Here is a 23,771-nt window from a genome sequence, read left to right as displayed (position 1 = left end):
TGTGAGTCCAAAGAAAATACGTGACTGGCCTAAGGAGAGGAGGACAGATCGTGTGATGACACCCGTGTTTTGTTACAATAATACAATGAAGTACATCTCAAGGAGGCTGGCAACTTCCTTTAAATAAACAACAACATTAAAACAGTTATGAAAATTGATAGTTCTGCTGCTGGTCACAATCCAAAACTGGACAATATTATTAATGACTCCAACTGTGATGCCGTAAGAGTTATCATTCATTAAGTATAACTTTGGTACACATGGCCAGCTATTCAATCCAAATTATACCGTAGAAAATTAAACTGATTCTGATTTGTTCATCGGTTACGCTTTGTTAAATGTTCTGAGTTTATAATGATGTTTTATTTTTTTCTCTTTTCCGAGGCGTGATATTTTGATGAATCCAGAATTAAAAACAAACAAACAACAAAACAACCACCCTCGTCTAATCCTTGTTATTGGAAGCTTTTGGAAAGTGGAGAGCAACAACGGCAAAACGTCCATATACAAATCCTCACGGTAGTCTTCAAGCCTCCATCACCCAGGCCTCTACTCAAACACTCGGATTGGAATTTTAAGTCCTAGTTCACTAAAATGCGAGCGCCACCACTCAACCCGTGCGTTCTGATGAAACCCCACCTCCCCCCTGTAGTTTAGCAGTGAGTCTTTGGTCTCCGTTGGCGCTCAGCAGCAAGTATGTGGCTGGCCTTTTCTGAATTCTGGATTCACCGCAAAAAACAAAAACAAAAAAAAAACATTCACGAATACAATACATCTAACGTGACAATCTGATAAGAACAAACGATCCATTTTGGGGGAACTATGACTTTAAATAATCAAATCCAATATTGAAAATAGCCTTAAATTCTGAAGCACAACATCCCAAATCTCTGTCCATCCACGATATCCAAAAGCAGCGATGTCCTGTCCCGTTCGTAGTTAAATTCAACGAGAGGCTCAATATTTCTCGCATCTTTGGGCAAATCAAAACACCTGAAAGCCAAATGTGAAGGAGACTGTTGGATGGTTAATTAAGTTAGCGCCATCACCGCTTAAAAGCCACCCCAGTGTGGTTGTATAGCAGGTGGAAGTAAGATAAGGACAAGCGAGTGAATGTGTAATTTAGTATTAAAGCTATTCAAATACTGAACCTGATTGCTATCAGTGAAGGGCTGAAGATGAGTAGGGTGACATATTTCTCACAAGAAAAAAAAGAAGTATTAATTATTGTGTCTGATAAGAGCTGGTGTTCTTGGCGGTGATCTTAAAAGTTAATTTCAGATGCTCGCCTGCGTGTCATGACGACACGGCAAGGAGAGGCAGTTAAACGTGGTGGAAATCCGCAGCATGATTTCTTACACTGCTCATAGTGACATGAATATTTTTACGATAGCGATCCACACAAACAGTAACAACTCAGAGTTGGAAAGAGATTATGGTATATCAACTACTGGCAGTAAACACACCGCTGCCATTTTAATCAAAATCCCCACCGCAGCTTCCATTTAGAGACTATATATGCCAGTCGTATCATTTCACCTCTCTGGGAGGAACGGGGGGAAGGAAAAAGAAACGGTTCTAATTCAAAATGCCGAGCAGCACACATGAGATCAGCATTAACATACCAACATTAACCTTTTGTAAAAACTTGTTCCATGCAAGTCTACATCATTAACCCGCCGTCTAATACTGCAAAGTGCTGTTAATACGGCTAAATTGAGGCGGTGATGTGGGATAGTCTGGCCAGGCTTTTCATATTTCATTCATGTCTGTCAGTTATTGTACCGCACCCAGCAACATCTAGGAAACCAGCCGGAGCATCACCGTTTTGGTGTTGTCCGTGCAGAAAGGCCAACTGACATCACATTTTAGCTCAATAAATGGATCCTCCTCCCAAAAAAGCTTGTTTACTGCAGGCTGACGATCTAAATATCTCAAATCTGAGGGATCTCTGTGAATTAGTCTCTTCAGGCAGATTAATACTACTGTCTTTTTGCCTCTTGTCTTTTGTAGTACTGCTGCTGAATGTGTTTACTTATCCTTGGGGAGCACAATCAAAGGGAAATTGCATGCTCATGGCACAGATAACACAGACTGGCCAACAGCAGGAGACACTTTTGCTGTGGCCAATTTATCTCAGAAGCAAACTGTCACCAAGTTTTCTCGGTGCAAGTATTCACTAGATTACACTGTCTTCCTGGGTGCAGGCTTTTAACAAAGGCTGAATTTTGACGATACATTTTTTTTTTTTTCCCGACCAAGGTCTTGAATAATACCACAGTACGCTGCGGCGATGCAGGGATGATCAGGGCTCATAACAAGCTCTCAGTATCCACAAAAGGAGAAAATAAGGCTGCATGTTTCATTTATAACTCTCTAGGGAAGAAAATCTATTCCCTATACTTGTAAGGGATCTCAAACAGGGCCTCTTTTACTGGGTTTCTCACTCCTTTGTCCACAAACCCCAGCGCAAGTACTATCTAATGAGATGCTAATCCTGGCATCTTACGCTAGTGTTTGGACGGGTGAGGCTTTTATTTATTCAGTAGCGTCTACTCTGTATACAGGGAATGTCTGGTGAGATCAGGCCACAGTCTTGCATAACCTGCATTTGAAAGAGGCTCGGTTAAAGGTGACCTCTTCAGAGTATCATCATAAAGCCTTAAGGATCAGTTCTGATTTATTTTTTCCACATTATAACTGAATCCAAAAAGAGTGGAAAGTTCAATTATTTAGAGGCGTAGGAATGAAAGCCAGCTTTTGTTGTGGTCTCATTTAAAATGATACTTAAAGAACGGAATTAATGTTGACACCCAAAAAGTTACGCCGTGGTTTGTTAGGCACTGTCCGGATTAGTCAAAACAATCATCTCTGAATAGTAGGGAGTTTCTCTAAGCGGGGATATGTGGCGCTGAAGGGGAGGGCAGTTGACTGACTTGCAAGCTGAGTTCGACAGCGAGGAAATGAAGCAAATAATGGCTTGATGTGGAACACTTGAGCAGCATACAGCAGGTGGAAACAAGAGGGGAGGCTCTAATGCTGCGCTGGAGCCAGATGGTCCTAAAGGCATGTCTGCAGCCAATCTCAGTGACCGCTCTGTTTCCCACTGAGCTTTTTCAAGCAAAACAGCTGTGCCGAGGAGTGAGACACCTCTCTCCGACCCATCTTAGTCTGAGCCTTACCAGACCGGTGTACAAAAATAATCAATCACAATCAATAAAATCCTTTCATGTAGCAAGGGAAAAGCTTATTTTGGTAATTTATCCACTTGCTACAGTGTCCCTGAAGTCTCTCAATGTCATGCTAATTAATTATTTATCATCACCTAAACGCGGTAATTAATTGGCAGTTTAAGGGCACGCTTTTATGGAAGACATGTTCAATCTGTCTCTGAGGATCACTTTCATCATCATGTATACAATTCATTATTAAATTCTCTTTTAGGCTAGACATAGTGAATGTCACTAAAGGAGAAGAAAAAAAAAAAAAAGCACACTGATTTGTGAGTGAAGCCCGCTGACATTTATCCCCTCCTGTGGACTTTCAAGATCTGTTTAGAAAGATGCCTTTACTCCCTTCCTTATTCTCAAAGCGAATGTCAAGGACACAAGTAAACAGTGATGCCATACCTCATTACTGGTCATACTTATTCTGAGGAGATGCCCTTATCAGACAGTTTATAATTAAATTGATGAGACCACAATTCCGAAAAGATCTGTCATTTTCTATCGCCGGTGTCCTGGGGGGTTGTTTAATGAATGAGCCATTTGTTAGCTTCCCGCCCCCCCCCCCCCCCTTCCCCAGTCACGATGAGTGTTGTATTCTTTTCATCACCATGTAAGATCAGACAATCACATGTTGAGAGGGTCTAATTATAGCTGCCTCCCATGAGTTGGCATTAAAGTACACAAGCAGCAGACATCTGGTATTCAAATAATTGGCACACTTAGAAGGAGTCCATGGCATTTTACAGATGTTCACGGCCGGCGTTCACAATGTGTCAAGACACCCATTAGCGTGTTCTGACATGACACCTAAAGTGCATGGAACTGTAACTGCCTATTTCAAACCTCTAACATGGCGTCGTTATGGACACCTTCAATGACACATCCGCGTCCCTGGGGAAAAACAGGGAACAAAGAAGGAAAGTGGTAATTCTGGGTGACCGGTTCCTTTTTGGGTTTTGGATATGTGCAGATTTGCATTACTGACCGATCGCAACATTCCTTTTTTTTTTTTTTTTGTCCCCACAGTGAATCTTATACAGCGGAACAACTACACAATCGTCCACTGTCAGCTTTACATCAGAGGGCCAAAATATCAGCATTAAAATCTACTGCGACACCGCCTCTTGCTACGATATCGATACACTGGCAAAGGTTATTAATATTTCTACTAAAACAGCTGGAGTTATGAATTTCTCATCCTTATTTTGACAGGTTTTGACAAGCTAGACTTGATTTGCATGCTTCTTCCTTTAAGACCTGACGTGATAGACATGTTATTTTAGGTGTTATTGATCAAAAAATGTATGTATTAAACGAAGAGAAGGACAAAGGCAAGTCATTTTACACAATGATTTTTTAAAAATTATTTCGTCTTTTTTTTTTTTTTACAAACTGATAAATAAAGGTTTAAGTGTTGACAATTCTGTCCAATTTTGCAGAAAATCCTTCAATTTTCAGTCTTATACTTGCAAAATCTTTTTCAGCTTATTTTTCTTAACTGGCTAAAGAGACGCCAAACTATAGATTTGGTTGCACATTGTTTCACCTCAGTTGTCAAATTTTGTGAAACCGACACCACAATTAGGTGAATAAATACATACCGGTAATTATATGTTTTTTCCCCAATAAGAATAATTATTTCTTCAGCCACCCAGATGTGATGTATCATAGACGAAGGGTTCTAGAATTTATCAGTGAATCCCAGAATATTGTTATCGTGGGCCAGACATTCTGAAATTGTATTCTAAATTATTGCATTTTCACCTGTTTAATTTGAGCTTAATTCCTCAGCACATCCTGGTGCTACGCTGAGTGAAACGTCTCAGTATTCATTACATCGCATTCCCAACCACTCCTGTAAATGGCTGTATAAAATTTGCCTAAAACACGGATTCAAACTAAGTAAATTAATAATTACCATTATGGAGTTCTATTTGAGAAGCGCTCTCTATCTCCCTCCTCAAGTCCAATTCTGTTCGGGGGTTCCTGCCATTAAAGGACGCATTGCTTCGCCACTGTTGCCAAATGTTTGCTCGTGTGGGGAATTATTGGCTCTGTGTAAATTTATAGAGTGGTGTGGACCTGCTCTATATGAAAACTGCCCTGAGATCCTTTTAGTAGGATTTGGTGCTATGAAAATACATTTGAATTGACTGAAAATAAAACAAAAATAAAAAAAAACAAAAATAACAAAAGCAGTGAGACTGCAGATGCTGTCTGTGTGAAAAGGCGCTGATTGTATCTTTTGTTGTGATTGGATCTTGATATTATCTGAGCATTTCAATGATGCCTTGCATGAGTACACATTTAAACACAGCACTCGTGTTCATAGTCATCTGAGGGCGAGCACGCTGGCCCTTCTGAATTTTACCAGGACGATACAATCAGCACATTGTTGACACTGACAGATTTTAAAAAATGTCGAGCTGAGAATATTACCTGGAAATGAAACGCACACTGCAGTTCCCTGAGAGAGTTAAAAAGCTCGCTATGTCCAGAATGCTTTGCACCTATATGTCTTATAAATATATGGTCCAAGTAAAATCTGGGACAGTGGACTATTAATGGCCGAGGGACTCCTCTCCTGGGGCAACAGTGTTAATCGGAGCAATAGGTCTCCTTCCTACTGGATCAATGTCAGCACAAATTTCAGATTGCTTTCCTGATGCGTGCCAAGTTATCTGTGATTCAGCTTTAATAGGTTATTGAACGGAGCCAGCATTAAGGGAGCAGGGCTGTATTTCACGTTATTGACAATCAAATGTTCACAACTCTCTCATTAGCATGCATTAGGAAAACACAGAATTAATCCTGACAACAGCATCGGTGAACACGACTTCAGTTGCACGCTTGTTTAAACAAACGCCATACAGTCAGCTTGTGGTCACGTGGGCAGGAGGGGACGTACCGACTCCAAGCAAATACAGCAAAGGACACCAAACTGAAGGAGAAACACAGATTATGGGGGGAAAAAGAGATGAGCAGGGAAAATAAAGTGTTTTCTAAATATAAACAGTGTATTATAGTCGCATAGTGATAAAGTGATCTCATGCCTGCCCTCGCTGTCACTTTAGATATCATAATGGTTTCCAGCATGAATGATGCATTAGCAGTTGAACTGGCGTCATGATTCTGCTCGTTTCCAGTGAGCCGGTTCATTTGGCTCACCTAAGGAGGAAGATCCGGCTCCCTCAGCTCTTCATTCATACATTTACCTTCTAAATTTGACCTCTTTTGTGATCGTTTCTCGTCTTTTTTCCCTGCTGTTTCGCGCATCCTCTGACAATCTCCACAAGTGCCTCAAAGCCCCGCCCTCAGCTTCTATCTTTCGGTATGATCGCTATCTGGCATCGCATGCGATTCTTTGCAGACACACACGCGCGAGCGCGCGCCCGACATATAAACACAACATCGGAGCGTGTGGCCAAGCGGTACGTAGAAAAGCTCACTCTATTATCTTGTCTAACATTAATTAAAGAAAAGAAGAACTTGACTCTTTCTTTTATGAACTGGCTCAATAAATCCGTGTTGTATCCATGATACACATAAAAGGAGTTGAGATGTTCCACATTTATTTGACCGACAAATTCCTGTCGATTAGTTACTGATAGATATTTATTGTAAGATTCTGAAGGCGGTCACAGACAGGTGCAGCAGCAGGTACGGACATGCTACATTCCAATGACATCTGAAACCCTGTTGAACTTGAACTTTAATCAGTCTCGTTACATGATAATGGATCAACTATGATACTCGTTAACCAAATGCCGGGATGATGAAGCGAGTCGAGGTCGGTCAATCTGTATGAGCTAGATGGGATGACATTTCTCAGCACCTGAAGGTCAAGCCTTTAGTCGACATGGCAAACACGTCAAAACTTGACGTCGAAGCAGTAAACATCAGGTGGAAGATTTACTATCCACCTGTGAATCAAACAAGATGTGGAGTTGGAGGAGGGGTGAAGCTGCCAGTGATACGCTGAGAAAGATGGATTTATACTCAAACTACAGAGTAATGGAGTGTATTCCAGCCACGCCACGGTGCTGCGAGTAGGTAAGAAGGGACTTTGACACATTACTTGTACTTCCTGCACCCCCAGTGAAAGCTGTACTTAGCCCAATCTATAGAAAGTTTTCCCTCATAAAATATTTGAAGCTCAACTGAGCCAGCCTCTGTCCCCACGGCACAAACAACACTGAAACCCTGCCACAAAGCGCTGGTGTTTCACGTGGCTCAGACAGATATGTTCAGCCTGTTTGTATCAGGCTGTGTCTCTGAATAGAGGGCCGGCCAGACCCACACATACAACACAGCACTTCCGTTCAGCTTTGCTTGCTCTCTGTGGTTGCAAACAGAACTTTTGGCTGTAATAAAATTATTTTCCATTGTGGGGATCCACAGAATGGAAACGAAAAGAAGGAGGGAAGTGAGGTTTGAGGTCAATGAGAAAGGGAGACAGCGAGAGAGCAGCATGACGTGAGCAGGGCTATACGATCTGATATCCCTTGCACCCTCGTGGTGTTAACTGGTGAGGTTAGCGCGGAAACCTTTATCAATTATGTTACTTCGCATTTTGCAGCCCTAATTTCTGATCAGTGCTGCACATTTTGAACACGGAACGCAGTCCTACTTTCTTGGTTATCGAGAAAAAAAAATGCACACAAATGACTGATAATTTGTAATGTGCCTTTGGACAAGACAGTTTTCAAAATAATGATTTACTAAATTAAATGAGAGAGTGTGTGTGTGTGTGTGTGTGTGTGTGTGTGTGTGTGTGTGATTATATAATTGCACAGGTTGACATTTTGACTCCGTTAGTTGTGCAGCACCTGCTCCAATAATAGTCCCGTTTCATATGATTCCGATGACATCCACAATCCCATGGACAAGGTAATATATGATTGTTTGCATCAAGATGAAACACCACCATCTTCCCACCCACAGGATTAAAAAGAAGAGGGAGCAGAATCTGAAATAGCAGGATGTTTAAGTCCTATTTGTCTTAAAGATTTGCCCCCTCGCCATTTCAAACTGCCCCCTCACTCACTTCATCCTGGCACTTTGCCTGATTCCACCTCTGTGTCCATTTGTAAAGCAGAAACTAATTAACTGGTGCACCATTAGGCAGAAACTAAAGATAAGGGAGAAAAACTAAGGAAAACGGGATCTAACAACATTCTCCAGACGAGTCTGTGGAACCCAAGAAGGGTGACATCATCTTTTTCATTAAATCTGTCAGCGTGCAGGAAACGGACATTGTCAGGGGTGCCATGATACAGCAATACCTCTTTGCAACAGATTTGAAATTTGAAGAATACAAAGGAAGCGTGGGCCAGAAGAGGCTTTGATCCCCCTTCCACAGGTGGTATTTGGAAAAGCACCAGAGGAGAAACCAACATGGGTGATCACTTCGTTCCATTACCGTCTAAGGAAGCCATATTTGTGAGCGAGCGTACACACCACCACAGGCCAGACTCCGGCTCGTCTAAATTGAATGCAGCCATTAATGTCGTTAATTGTACCCATGCTTTTCAGGCTATGACAAGTCCAAAAATCCTCCCTGAAAATGGGCCATTAGCCAGTGAAATCACAGTTAGATTTGTTCAGCCCTCTTAAAAGTGCAACCGTGACGCTGCATTCAGGATAAATTCTCCTCATTTTGTTGGTTACTGTCAGTGGTGTAATGGTCCCTGGAGAAAAGGGTCGAGTCTATTAGGTAGATGGGTAGATTACTAAGGGAAAGTGGGTATACTCCTCCTCCTCCTCGTATCTATTTATTTTTTTGGCTTAAAGGTGATTTTACTTGAGAGAAAAAGGAGGTGGACAGACTGTGTAAACCCTCCACTGCACCACTGGTTATTGTGACTGAAGTGGATCTAAACTCATGCCAAGCATGATTTGCAACATTGCAGAAGCAATTGAAAAGCAAAGTTAAAATGTGCCATAAATTTGATGAATTTTTTTAATCTGCAAATGATCCCTCATAGCTCTACAAAGTGGTATAAAGTCATAACCAGGGTCGCTCCGCTGCAAATGACCTCAATGATGGCGAGTAGGGGTGCCTGACATCATAGAGGCATTACCTTGAATTATTCAGCATTTCCTATTTCAGTGTATTGTGCTATAAGCTCGGTGTACATTATAAGAAAATACAGGATTTCAGCGACTTTCAGTCACTATAACAGTAATACTTTTTGTGTATTTTGCAGCTGACCTGACCTGAAAGTCATGTGACAAATCCTTGCACGCCTCTCCCAAGAGGAAGCCTCAGGGATAGGCCAGACATCCCCACGCATGAGGGCTTGTTCACACCTCAAACACAACCAGCGCGAGCATACACTCAGACAAAATATCGCACCTGTCATGACACCTTAACGCTCAGCCCTGAGTAGTTCAGACATTGTTTGCATCTGTAGCCGATGAGGATGAATGGACAGAATAAGGATGTTAAAAAACAGCGAGGAGACAACGCCTTGTTTCGTGCGTCTGTTGACAAACTCAAAAAAGCGGCCACGAGCACAGCCAAGTATGTGACATTAGACATAACTCAGAATAAGGACCAAATGACCGGCCAAGCGGACAGACAAGGGCCTCATGTTTAGACAGAGCCAGGGGTAAATATTCACCGTGACATTTGTGTGTCTGTGTGCTTCGGCTGAATTGTAGCCAACTGACATTTTCATCCAAGTCACACTGGCCATGACATCTCAGATTTGTTTGTAACATAAAATATGCAGTGGTTCCACACAATCAGCGGAGAAAACGAATAATCGCGTAAGACTTTACAATAAAGGTACATCTTAACTTTTAAAATTGGCTACTGATTGTTGACTAAAGATGAACAAGTTAATTTTATGGAATACAGAGAAGTAACCCAGATAGCAGCCATATTTGGCTCAAATGTGGCCCACATCAGAGACAGAAGTGCCAAAGGATGACGCCCTACTGGTTAGGACCGGTTAGGACAGCAATGGTCAAAAGGAGCATCCATAAACGGTTAATTGTGCTAAAGTAATGCCTATGCATCTCTCAGCATCAAATAAGCGTTATTAATTTAAGTGTCACAGCAAACTGCCAGCAATAATAGTATATGGATGATACCTGCAGCACATTTTCTGAGTTATCTGTTTGCCTTCTCATCTTTTGAACATTTACCTTTCACGACGTAAGCTTTAGATTTTATTTCCAGCTTTTATATAACATTTATTTTACCGAGTTAGGAGGTAACAATAAAAGCAGCGCACCACTGGGCATCACAAATGTTGGCTAAAGCTCGGCTCTGTGTTCCTTTTGAAGGAGGCTGTTAGTGTGCTAAGAATCCCAGATACTTTGCAAAGTCATCAAAGCAGCTTCTCTCGTATTGTTCAGTGGCTTTATGGGAGAATCAACTGATAGCCTACCACTGGATTACTGCTTTTCTCTTCCTTGTGGCGCTGTTAGCTTCCTCTGTTATTGTTTTTATCTCTCTCTCTCTCTCTCTCCCTCAGCATCTTTAATGTGTGTATCCTGTCAGTTTCCCTTTCAGCTGAAGTATAAAAACAGCTGCCAATCATCTTTGCGCTTTCTAGTATGCTCACAATGATCCCGCTCACATTCTCATTTGCAACCTCCAGCTCTGTGGCTCGGGTCCACAATCTTAAATGTGCACTTCCTCTGAGTATCATTCGCCTCGGGAACCAGTTACATGCACTCAGAACACAGAAATTTTATTTATGAGTAAAATAGTAAAGGTAGAATAAAAATAATATTTTATGTTTTCATCAACTTAAATAATTTAAAAAGGGACTGAGTTACGTTGCGAGGACCCTCTGGTTTTTAGTCTCCCCCCCCCCCCCCCCCCCCCGCAAAGCAATTGAACCATTCAAGGAAAGAGAACTGAGAAGAAAGAAACTCATTGGTGTGGTCTATGAGTGAGCTTGCTTAATTTTTCTGGGGCGTTTCCACTAATGCTCTCAGAGACCGGCAAAAGTGACAAAGTAAAAGGCTCAAGCAGGCAGCTATAAAAGGTTAAGTCTATATTTTGAGTCTGCTTGAAGATTCTGGATCACAGTTCCGCACGATGACTGTTTATCACTTTAATCTGAAAATAAGAAGCCTTGCTGTGACGCGCTTGTGCTGAAGTACGCCATTAAATGCAGCAGTTATGTACTTTCCACATAGGTAATTCATACTGTAAGATTCATCATTTGCTCTCAGGGGCAGTTTTTTTTTTCTTCTGTGTAAAAATATTCTCAAGAGGTTGAAGTTGTTGTTGAGGTGTTGGCAGTGTGAGTCAGACCAATGACGTGGAAATCAAGAGTTTCAGTAACTCCTACAAAAAAATAAGAAATATCCTTTAAGATGGAAATTTCAACAAATTTTATTTGACTCACCTTAGATGAATCTTTGAATACATGCTAGTACAGGAACAGGACTGTGGATTTGTCCTAAAGAACACGAGTCACAACATTTAACACCTGCTTCGATGTACTCCAGGGCAGAGGAATTATTTTCAGAATGACTGGCCAAGGTTGAAAACCATTTGATTGAATACATTAATCCAGATAGACTCCAACTTGATTTGTGAGCAAAACACTGATTAAGGGGTGTATTGAGTTTGAAATTTCTGATTTATGTGTAAGATTTCTTGAGATAAGATTACATTGTAATGGGACTTGGCAAGACTTTGGTTTTGCAGTGTGCCTGGAGGAATGATACTGGGGATGTGGGCAGTGCTGTCAGCTGAGTTAAGATGGGTTTGTTTGATGGGGTCACTGAAGCAGGGTAGTAAATTTCAAGCTGTTAAAAGTGGAGAGATCCAACTTGGAAATGCCACAATTTATAAGCATCGTTAATGTGCACAATATCTGCAATATGGAAATGACGGATATTTCGCCATTAACTCTTAAACCATGCAGCATGTGGATACATGAGTCATTAGCTTCATTTAGGAATCATCAAGTTGTCATCAACTCTTCAACTACCACCTCAATTTGAAAAGCCAATCAATGCTTCCTTCTTACAGGCGTCGTCACTAAAAGTAGCCGGAGACGATTTGAGGGTTAAAAAACAAAAAACAAGTTTTGACGCGCGCAAGCTGCATCTGTAAACACTGTCCTACCGGCAACACGCGCGTGGTGAGACGGAACACCTGCTGTCGTTAAAGTTGATGCCATCGTAATGGCTTCAAAACTAAAAGCTAATGGTGCTAACGCTGCTAGGGACATCCATCAGAAGAGCTTTTTAACTTTTCTAAGCGTGTGCACCAGCGTGGCTCGTTGTTAGGAACATTATCTGTCTGCAGGGGATTTGATTGTGGGAAAATCTTTCAAAGGCAAAAATGGAGTTAAAATTCTCCAATCAAACACATTCTGTGAGACCAATGTTTGAAACATGCTGTATTATGATGTGTAAGGTGAGTCTAGCCATGGTTGTTTCAGGGAATAATCATTGTAATCAATGGGAGCAGCAACTACCTGACTAATTTTGAACACTCAGTTATTTTGCAGTGGGTCTATTGTGTTTTTCTCATCATGTTGGGTCCCTCCAGGCATTTCAAATGACAGAATCTCCATAGAAACAGCTAGAAATGGCAGAATAAACAGTGAACACAGTTGCACAAGTACATTTCAGTCACAGCGCTTGACTGTCATTTCAGAAAGTCCTGTTTTGGGGTAAATGTAACTTAGTCACTTCGAAGCAAAACAGTCAAGTGCTTTCATTTTGGCTTTTCGATTTAACTTAACATTTTATTTCAGTCCATCAAAACATTCATCCCTCCTCTGTATACAAGCTCTGAGTCATCTTCTGTTGCTTGATCATTTCAGCCCCCTTTAGGGAAAAAGGTAGACTGTGTATATTGATTGATTTGGGCTCAATAGACACTAAAATAAAAGGGACATCTTGCTCTAACGAACAAATTCCTCACCAACTCTGACTTGCATTAACACATGCGGCTGAGACACAGCCCAAAACATAGACACAAGATAATTAGTCACACCAGGCCTGGAGTAGGAAGGGCAGGGAAGCAATGTGACTGAAGGATGTATTGATTCTCCAGAGAGGGAGGGGCACCCAGTCAGGAGTCATGATCAATCTTGCAAGCCAACTTTCTCAATCTGTGATGAAACCTATGTGTGTGTGTGTGTGTGTGTGTGTGTGTGTAAACATTCTATCTGCCGTACATGTTCAATACGTGTGTGTGTGTGTGTGTGTGTGTCAGTGTGTAAACATTCTATCTGCCGTACGTGTTCAATACGTGTGTGTGTGTGTGTGTGTGTGTGTCTTTGCAGCCACATTAACGCTACCAACAGCCTGCTGTATGACTTGTCAGAAAGAGACAAATGTCTGTGTGAGTAAAAGACTCCCAGGGGCTAGCAGAGGGGGGTTTAGCAGTACCACAACATCGGAAGCCTTTGTGTTAAAATCCCTGAGCCACAGATTCTGGAGCCTTCAAAACCCTGGAACTGAGAGAGTTTTAAAAACGAGATCAGGGAGTGATAGAAGAGTTAGATCTTCTCAAATATAAAGTGTTTGCATATTAGTGTTATCCAGAGGCTGGTCACAGGTTGGCCTCATCTGATTAGACGGTGGTGCCGATGCCTATCAGGAGAAGCAGCCGACCAACTGAGCTCCGTTTGATACTCTGAAGCAGAAGGTGGGGAAGGAGTGCAGGGGAACTGAAGTGAGTTGCAAAAGCAGCAGTCCTCCTTTTACTCTACATCGTTTAGTTATCACCACCTCCCCTGAGGAGGTAATGTTTTCAGTGCTGCTGGTTTGTTTGTATGTCTTTCAGCAGGATTACAGGAAAACTAGCACAACAATTTTCCTGAAACTTAGTGGAGGAAGAACCCATCAATGCTGCGTTCACATGGATGGTAGATTATTGACTGACAGCTTGAAACACAAACAAAAACAGTTGGAGGGAGTAGAAGGATGGCAAAACAAGCAATATGTTGGTGTGGGGATGTCATATTGTTCACAAAGAATGGAATAAATCATTAAGTACATTTACTGCATTGGTTGGATTGCTGTTCTATTCCAAAATATTTTCTCTTAATTATGTTTCCTCTGCCTGGTTTTGTTGGCACGTACTTAGTCCTGCACCGTTAGTCGTTGAAACTCCATTCCAACGCCAAAATGTTCAGCTCAATTAGAAGATTATTGGCTCCAATCTTTCCTGTAATATTTAACATTTTCTTGGCATTTTCATTCTCATACAATTGGCAAACAGCAGGAAGTGTTCAAAAACAAGGCCCGCTGATGCATGCAGACACATTCCAGATACCGAGCACCTGCAACACTGAAGGACTGTGTTGTCAAGCAAATGCAACCTAACAGATCCGGATCAAAAGGCAGACTCATTTTTTTCCATCATTGGGGGCCATTTTGCTCTTTTTCATCAACATTTTTTTTTTTTTACTACCAAAATGAAACCATAGCCAGAGGCAGTAAAGACAGAAAGTAATTTAAAATTTTAAACTTTTTAAATATATGGAATAAATCAAGTCAACTATGTGCAACATATGGAAAAAGCATGATTAATCAAAATAAGTCTCATTTTTGTCATTCTGTCGAACATGAAAATATGAATTCTTTGCCCTAAAACCACCTGCTCCTCAGCGTAGAGCTGAAACCAAACGACAAAAATTCAAGGACAATCTGCAGCTGGCAGGATATAAAAATCCTCTCTATTACTGAACACAACTCCATTTCAATATTTTTCGATGTGTATCGTTCCAATATGGGTACACTTGCATAAAACAGTAAAAGCTCTACTGATTCCATGTTTTGTGCAGTAGACCAGTTTTAATCCCATAAATCATGAAAACAGAAAAGTAGATTTTATTTGTTTCACTTCCAAAAAACAAAACAAAAACCCGTTTCCCCAAGATTGTGCTGTTTCCTGAGAGGTGCACTGCAATGCCTCAACTGTTCACCCTCTGAACCTCAAGGAGTTTGTATTCGGTTAATTTCTCAAGACATATCACATGAAAAATATTTATAAATAAATCAGGCCCATTCTAGAAATGCTTGGACAAATATACATATAAAATATTTGGTAGTTTAGTTGCGCTCTTTGTGTGCTCGTCTGGTGTCCTCTGCATTTGTCAAGACCAAAAAAACTCTGGTTAAATAAAAACACGCAAGGACATTATGTGTACATGTTTGTTTTTGGGTTGGGGGGCTGTGGTATAACAGCATACAGTGGTGGGCTCAGTGTGTGTGTGTGTGTGTGTGTGTGTGTGTGTGTATGACTCAGAAAACCGACAGCGTGGTGAGCTGTGGGGACACACACAGCAGTGGAACTGTAGATGGCTAATTGACAGGCTGTTGGAGACGAAGCCAGTCCAGATAGCCAGTCACTTTCACGCTCCCACACTCCTCGATCTCCACCAGGGGGGTGGTGGAGGTGGGGGTTTGGGGGACTGGGTGAGATGTGTGTTTGTGGGTGGGTGTGTTGTCAAGTGTTGTGCAGACATTAAACCCACTAGGGAGGTATATGTCACTCTTGCAAGCTTCTGCACATGTATGCAACACATGTCTGGATGTTCCCCAACATGCTCAGACTAACACACACGCACACACGCGAACAGACACACACACACAATGAGTATGGCAGTTTCACAAACGTATGAAATGTACTTCTTATGGTAAAATAGAAAAACAACAAAAAAAACCTTTCATCATCAGCCCAGGAAAGGAAACACAGAGGTGCTGCACCTTTGAACCTGCGCATTGCATGTGTATGTATGTGTATATAAGTGTATGCATGTGTATATAAGTGTATGCATGTGTATGCATGTGTATATAAGGGTATCTAAGTGTATGCATGTGTATGCATGTGTATATAAGGGTATCTAAGTGTATGCATGTGTATATAAGGGTATCTAAGTGTATATAAGTGTATGTATGTGAATATAAGGGTATATAAGTGTATGCATGTGTATGTATGTGTATATAAGTGTATGCATGTGTATGTGTATATAAGTGTATATGTGTAAGTATGTGTATATAAGTGTATGCATGTGTATATAAGTGTATGTATGTGTATAGACGTGTACATGTATGTATGTGTATATAGGTGTATGCATGTGTATGTGTATATAAGTGTATATGTGTATGTATGTGTATATAAGTGTATGCATGTGTATATAAGTGTATGTATGTGTATATGTGTATATAGTGTATATGTGTATGTATGTGTATATGTGTAGGTATGTGTATATACACATATATATGTATATGTGTATATACCTGTATATATACGTGTATGTATGTGTATATGTGTATGTAAGTATGTTTATATACATGTATGTATGTGTATATACAGGTATATATGTATATACCTATATATATACATATATGTATGTGTATGTATGTATGTGTATATACATGTATGGATGAGTATATGTGTATGTATGAGTATATAGGAGTGTATATGTGTTTACTGTATACATGTATGTATGTGTACATATGTGTATATACATGCATGTTTGTATATATACATGCATGTACTGTATGTGTATGTATATATGTGTATATACGTGGTTGTGTATGTTTCCATGTGTATTTATTTGTATGTATGTATGTATGTATGTATGTATATATACGTATATATATGTGCATATAACTGTATGTATATATGTGCGTATATGTGTATGTATGTATATATGTGTATATACCTGTATATATGTATATATATGTTTATATATGTATGTATATATATATGTGTATATACCTGTGCGTGTTTATGTATATATATATTTATATATGTGTATGTATGTATAATATATAAATTTGTATATATGTATATAAGTGTATGTATGTATATATATACACGTGTATATATGTGCATATACCTGTACGTGTTTATGTATATATATGTTTATATATGTATGTATATATGTGTATATATGTGCATATACCTGTACATGTTTATGTATATATATATATGTGTATGTATGTATAATATATAAAAGTGTATATATGTATATAAGTGTATGTATGTATATATACACGTGTATATATGTGCATATACCTGTACGTGTTTATGTATATATATATATATATATATATATATATATATGTTTATATATGTGTATGTATGTATAATATATAAATGTGTATATATGTATATAAGTGTATGTATGTATATATACACGTGTATATATGTGCATATACCTGTACGTGTTTATGTATATATGTGTTTATATATGTATGCATATATGTGCATATACCTGTACCTGTTTATGTATATATATATATGTTTATATAAGTGTATGTATGTATATATACACGTGTATATATGTGCATATACCTGTACGTGTTTATGTGTATATATATATATATATATATATATATATATATATATATATATATGTTTATATATGTGTATGTATGTATAATATATAAATGTGTATATATGTATATAAGTGTATGTATGTATATATACATGTATATATGTGCATATACCTGTATGTATGTATGTATATATACATGTATATCCATGGTGATGACATGCCAGATGGATTTATTCATGCCTTCTAGTAGGCTCCTCTAGTTGTTATCCCTGACTCAAGTCCTGGTACAAATCCTGGAAGTGTATTTTCATCCTGATTATGCTCTGAATGTGCAGTTTTCCTTTCTTCATCAAATCTTTACTCTGATGAAGCAAACAAGGCCGCCTCACTTGTTGAGATCAGCTGACAATAACGTCTCTTTTGTGCCATTCTTCAACGAATTGATTTACATTAATGGGGCTTAAGATCTCATCCCACGAGGAAGAGTGGAGCAGGGAAGGGGGGGGGGACCTCATCTGTGGCTTATGCTATTAAACATTCAATTATCTATAAAACACATAATAGGGGTGTCATTCAGAATAATGACAGATCGCAGGCAGGGAGCTCGGCGTTGTCCCCTTTAACTGGAGTTTTTTATAGATCACCTCACATCGTATCCTATAGCTGTTTAGTTACCTCCATGAATATATGCAGAAGGGTCTGTCTTTGCTGAGAGCAAAATCTGATAATGCAGCAGCAAACACAACTGAGCGTCAGAGCAAACCAATTCAGCGCTCTGTTTAAAAAAAGCCAAAGGGCTCGCTGCTCATCTTCGCGACAGCCCGCCACAATAGATAGAACACTTACGCAGTGTTCGACTGGAAGAAAAATATCAATCTATTTATTCACGGCTTGTTGAATCAGCTTTATCTCCTGTGATTCATCCAAGTCAATAATGTAATCTTTAATTATAATGAATGGAGTTATTACCTACGTTAAATAATCACAATGCCGGAAAGAGGGAAACAAATTTCTCTGCTGTGTGATTATGTGCTTTCCCACCATAAATTACAGCAGCCAGACTAATGTTTTCAGGATGTGAGACTTTTATTAATACAGCTCTTTTAGAAATAGAGATTGCAAAAAGGAAAAATACTTGTGTTCCGTGATAAATTAGTAAGAGAAAATTAGACAAAAGAAAAATTCACACCCTATTCTGATGTTTTGAGTATTGAATTAGTGAGGTTTGACTATTTCCATCACTTTAATAAAACATCTGAGACTGATTGAGGAATAAAAACAACAACAAAAAAAAACCCATGCTGTTCACAGAGCAACAGAAAATATTACAATTAGATTCTTTTATGCAATTTCTCCAGGAGCACCACATCCATGTAGTCATTACCAAAATGACACATCTGGAGCCCCCATAATGATCAATAGAAAAAAAAAACACATTACAAGAAGCCAATCCATGAAGTGGGTCCCCGTGAGAGGGAGAGTAATGACCAGTGTGCGCTGGAGACTTTTGTATGTGTGTATGTGCGTTTGTACATGCCTGTAAGTGATTAATAGCACATCGCCAGTAATAATGACTTCCTTTTATTTTCAGGCTGGCTGTAACAAATGATGTGCGATCTGTCGTTACGAAATACACACACGCAAGCGTGAACAGAAGAGTGAATACATGTCTCATTTGCACTCCCCCCCCCTTTTTTTTCCTCCACATTTTGCATTAATGCCTGCTTCCACAATTCCCAGTCTTTCCTCCCCGTGCACTTCCAGTTGTGCGCTTGGTCAGGGCTCAGAGTAAGTGATTTGTCATGCGCGGAGGCAGCAAGTAGCCTGTAACAAATCTAACTGACAGCCCCTGAAAATGCAGATACACTAGATCACATAGCCGACAGAGAGGAACAAGCAGCTTAGGGAACTGATGAAGTCGCCCAGCGTCCAAGGAGAGCAACTAGATGCTTCATCGACTGACACCGGACAGACATTTCCCGGATGTCAGAATTGTCTCCTAATAAATGTACTCAGGGACGACTGAGTGTCAGATTGTCAGAGGACATCACCATCAAAGAGGCTACAAGCGCATTATAAACTTTTTAGAGTCCCGTTTTTGCTCCCGACTGCATTACTCCAACCTATTTGTCTCACAAGTCAATGTGTATGACATTTTCTTTTACCTGATTATACAACAGAGAGGATTCTTGGGGTGGGGTGGGGGGTGGGATGGGGGGGGGGGTGGGTGTTCGTTCTTATGTCACAGTTAATTTTATGTATCTCCAAAACAGGCAAAAAAAAAAAAACCCTCAGCAAATGAAAAGCAGTGTAATGTCTTTTTATGGTGGGTCTAATTCAGCACATCAAAGGTAACGCACCTGTGATAAGACACAATCTTTAGGTCTCGGGAAGGTGAGCATATCAATGTTCTAAATATCCTATTAAGAGGTGACACCTGCACTTTATCATCACTAAAGCAATTGCATATTCCTATTCCTGCAGGAAAGATGGGGGAAATCCATCTCCTGCAAGGACAATGCCTTTAATAAATAGTGCAGAGAACACAGGAACAAACTCTCTCTCTTTCACCTGATCTTCCTCTCTCTCTCTCTATCTATCCATCCCCTCTCCCTCTCCCTCTCTCTCTCTCTCTCTCACACACACACACACACAGAAATTGTTTTATTCCTTTTAGTCAATCTGGCTAATGCAAAAATCATGTATGTCTGTCTTTAAATATTTAAACATAACAGCAGCAAGATTGAAATGCAACGTTGAAGAAGAAGCATTACTCTCCTTCCACCCCTGAAAGGTACGAGAGAGGGGGGGGAGAGAGAGAGAGAGAGAGAGAGAGAGAGAGAGAGAGGGTGAGAGGGAGAGACAGAGGGAGAGACAGAGGGAGAGACAGAGGGAGAGGAACATTCTGCAATGTCAGAATAGGAGTGGGGGAGAGACAGAGATGGAGAGGAGAGAAACGAGAGATCGGCTATTTTTTATGACAATTTTACTGCCGTGCACTCTCAGCTCCTGGAGTTTGAGGCTGCACTAACGAACGGTTTGCCTCGGAAAAGTGTGCAACCACATACGGCAGCTTTCTGTTTTTGTTCTTCGGGAGCAGCCGCCGATCTATGACATAATAGATGCTGGTACAGGCTGAAACACACAGATGGACTGGAACGCTGTTGCTGTGTGGAACTAAGTGCGAAGAGCTACGGCTCAATGACTGAGCTAAAGCCATGAATCTTGCATGAAGAAATGGATCGTAGAGAACGCACGGCCCCTGGAGATGAGTAGAAGCACAAAGAAAATGCTCCTTCCTTTTGCCTTTGAGTGTTCCTTTCCTTTCCATGCTTAGTGGTCGTTTTGTTTCAACAAGAAGTGTCTTGTAAAAGTTACATACACAGGATTGCTCAGGATGCTTGAAATGTGAAAACTTGTTTTTTGACAAAAAAAAAGTTTAGATGAAGTCAATAATTCATAAAGTGAAGGGTTATGCTAAAAGTAAGACAAAAGCAAGAAGTTTGAAAAAGTTTTCCACTCACCACCGAGAAGTCCTCCACTGAGCAGTTCTGTCCACTGAAATTGCAGCTCATCAGCATTTCTTCTAACTGATGTCCCGTCCTGTTGAAGATGTCCTGCATGTCAGGGGCTGGGTACATTAAATCAGTAGGTTTGTGCCCATCCCGGTTTTTTGGGGGGAGGCCTGTCAAGTTAGCCAGGTGGTAGATGTCGGCGTCGGTGAGTGCGGAGAAGCGAAAGCGGTTGATGTTGCAGATGGTCACAGCAGGGAAAACCATCTCGGGGCTTGCCTCTTCATTCAGAGCTGTGACATGAGGGTGCTCCAGGTAAGAGATGGCACACTTAGCCGCTTGGTAAACAAACAGTGCCAGTGAAGTCAAAAAGGCGAGAGCCCAGAGAGACTGTCGGATGCCCAGACGACCAGAGACAAAGATGTGGTTAATCCCATGTAGGGAGCAGGAGTTAGCAAACCCGGCCAAGTCCTTGGCCGGAGGTGTGCAGCTCTCCTCGATCAGACTCTCCTTGTCCCCATCCTGCTTTGTTTTCTGCTTCTCATCCTCCTCTGCAAATTTGATTTTGCAAACAAATTCGATAGGCATGGGGGCAGCCAGGTCTGCGTTTTGATTTTTGATGGCAGCTATCAGCCCTGGATCACTTCCCTTTGACTTCCTTTGCGTTCGTCCTCTGAGCAAGAAACAACTCCAGAGAGAAGAGAGGACGACAGGAGAGTTTGTTGCTGCTGCTGCCGTTGCTGCCTGAGCTGTGACTGATAGTGCTGCTGCTGCTGCTGCTGCTGCTGCTGCCGCCACGGCTCCTTGTGACCAGAGCACTGCTGCTGTGCTGCTACTGCTCCGAACGCTTGTCTCACTACTTGATCAGCTCACACAGTCTCGCTTATCAGCAGCAATACAGCTGTCAAAGAAAAAAAAAAAAAGGAAAAAAAACACCCTTGCAGACTGCCTCAGACCCACAGATGAAAATGCAGCAAGTGAGTCGGGCTAAAATAGGCACAGGGTACTTAATAATTCATGAGAAGGTAACATTGTGATTATTTCCTCCTCACTGGCGCGAGTTGCAACTTCCCCCGGTCATCCCGACCGTACCAGACAGCCCCTATGTTGCTTAATCCACTTGTTTGGACGGATTTTCAACGTCTTGACCAGAATAAAGTTGATGTCAAAGGTCGGTCTGTCAAACATTGGGAGTTTGATGTGAATTGCAAGGGTCACTGCTTTTGAACACCCCCCCCCCCCCGCGCCCCCGCAAGTCTCTAGTCTCTGGAGAATACCTAATTGAAACAGTAATGAGGAGTTGGAGAAGTGGAATTGAGCACGAGACAACTCCTGGCAATCAAGCTCATCCGTGCAACACGTAAAAAAAGTAAAAGACTATTGATCTGAATAACATGTCAGTCTAAGATTAAGAGAAGCAGCGCAACAGTGTTCTCTTATCAGGAACTAATGATAGCATCACAAGACTCCTGCACGAATTTGAATTAGTGAATGCCTCCAGATCTGGAAGCTGATGCTGCTAAAGATGTTGAAATAAAGTATTGATCCGGCTTCGTCCCCATCCTTTACAGTGGAGGTCTTGGTGCTGTTAATGGCCCCTTTCCAAGTTGCCAAACAAAATTATGCAAATGCGAGGCAGAAATGTGAGAGCCCTAATGCATGCCATTCCCCTTTAAATGGAATTAGTCATGCAGGTCACATCACAAGGGGCTGGGACCTCTAGAGAAAAGGCAAATTTAAAAGTGAATTCAACCGTTCTAAACACAAGTGCCGAGTCAAATCACAAAGGCCTAATTACTCAAAACTATAAAAGGCTACAAACGGTTTCATCTTCCTCGTCACATCTTGATGACGTGACACATTACTTTCGCTGCAACAATCACAGTACTGGATAGAACGTGTTCAGATCGAATAATAATAATTAACACGATGTAACTTAAGTCTTTGGCTGATTAAAATATCTCATATGAGCACAAAACTAATAGTTTCTTCTTCTTTTTTTTTAAAAAATAAAAGCACAATATTTTTGAGGGTGTGTTCTTTTGATAGATCACCACAGATAACCAGTATATCGCCGTTATTTGATTAAAGGGTTGCTGCTTTCGTCCTGCCTCTGGCAGGCACTGGGAGGTCTGCTAACCACAGAGTGTTTTATGTCGTCATTCCCAGAGGATGCCTGGCTTATTTACAATCTCACAGTGGGAATGAAAAGCTCACAGTCAACGCCATGACTAAATACCAAATGTGAACAAAAAACATGCAGGCACATCTGGCACATGAGAACCATTCAAGGAGCTGATGGCGTTATATTTGTCAGACTCAATAACACTCCAGCGACGGGGCTGTTTTGTGTCGGTTGTCCAGAGAAGAGACAGAATGGAGAAAATGTATCTGACCTTCAGGTTATTTTTGACTCTGTGACTAATGTTTTATTTCGCAGGAACTATTACATACATCAGCGGGAGCTCTTGTGAGGCATCATGGTACTCATGCAACCATAAATTTGACAAACTTTGCAAAGGTTCAGCTGTGAACGCCTGAAATGTTTTGTTTGGTCTGTTTGCAGAGGAGTAAAATGAAGACGACATCGAAGGGGAAGATGTGGATGGATGCTGCTCTCCCAGACAGGACTGCATGACAGTTTTATCAGCGTCTTCAGGAGCTCCACCTATTGGACATCTCTGTGGCCAGTAAATGAAAAGTGCAATGTGGCATTTTGTGACATGTTCAGTTCCAGGTCTGAAATTTGT

The 23,771-nt window shown here is 40.8% G+C and overlaps 1 protein-coding gene and 1 long non-coding RNA gene across 3 annotated transcripts in view; both read right to left on the bottom strand.

The window, feature by feature from the left end:
- Positions 1–22,133, bottom strand: part of asic4a (acid-sensing (proton-gated) ion channel family member 4a) — a 100,365-nt gene extending 78,232 nt beyond the window's left edge. The window contains exon 1 of one of the 2 annotated variants that reach the window (XM_086219805.1): positions 21,034–22,133. In XM_086219805.1, coding sequence (XP_086075931.1) covers positions 21,034–21,609 — 576 coding nt within the window. In that variant the 5' untranslated portion in view covers positions 21,610–22,133. The remainder of the gene's footprint in view (positions 1–21,033) is intronic. The other variant, XM_086219804.1, reaches the window with a different exon arrangement.
- LOC147251851 (uncharacterized) overlaps positions 1–23,771 on the bottom strand; it is a 112,012-nt gene that overhangs the window by 5,427 nt on the left and 82,814 nt on the right. The gene's annotated exons all lie outside the window — the stretch shown is intronic.

Source organism: Aulostomus chinensis, chromosome 12, assembly GCF_037954235.1.
Source record: "Aulostomus chinensis isolate RoL2024-O1b breed Wild chromosome 12, RoL_Achi_v1.0, whole genome shotgun sequence".
Taxonomy (NCBI): domain Eukaryota; kingdom Metazoa; phylum Chordata; class Actinopteri; order Syngnathiformes; family Aulostomidae; genus Aulostomus; species Aulostomus chinensis.
The sequence above is the reverse complement of the archived record's forward strand: the minus strand, read 5'-3'. Positions and strand labels throughout refer to the sequence as shown.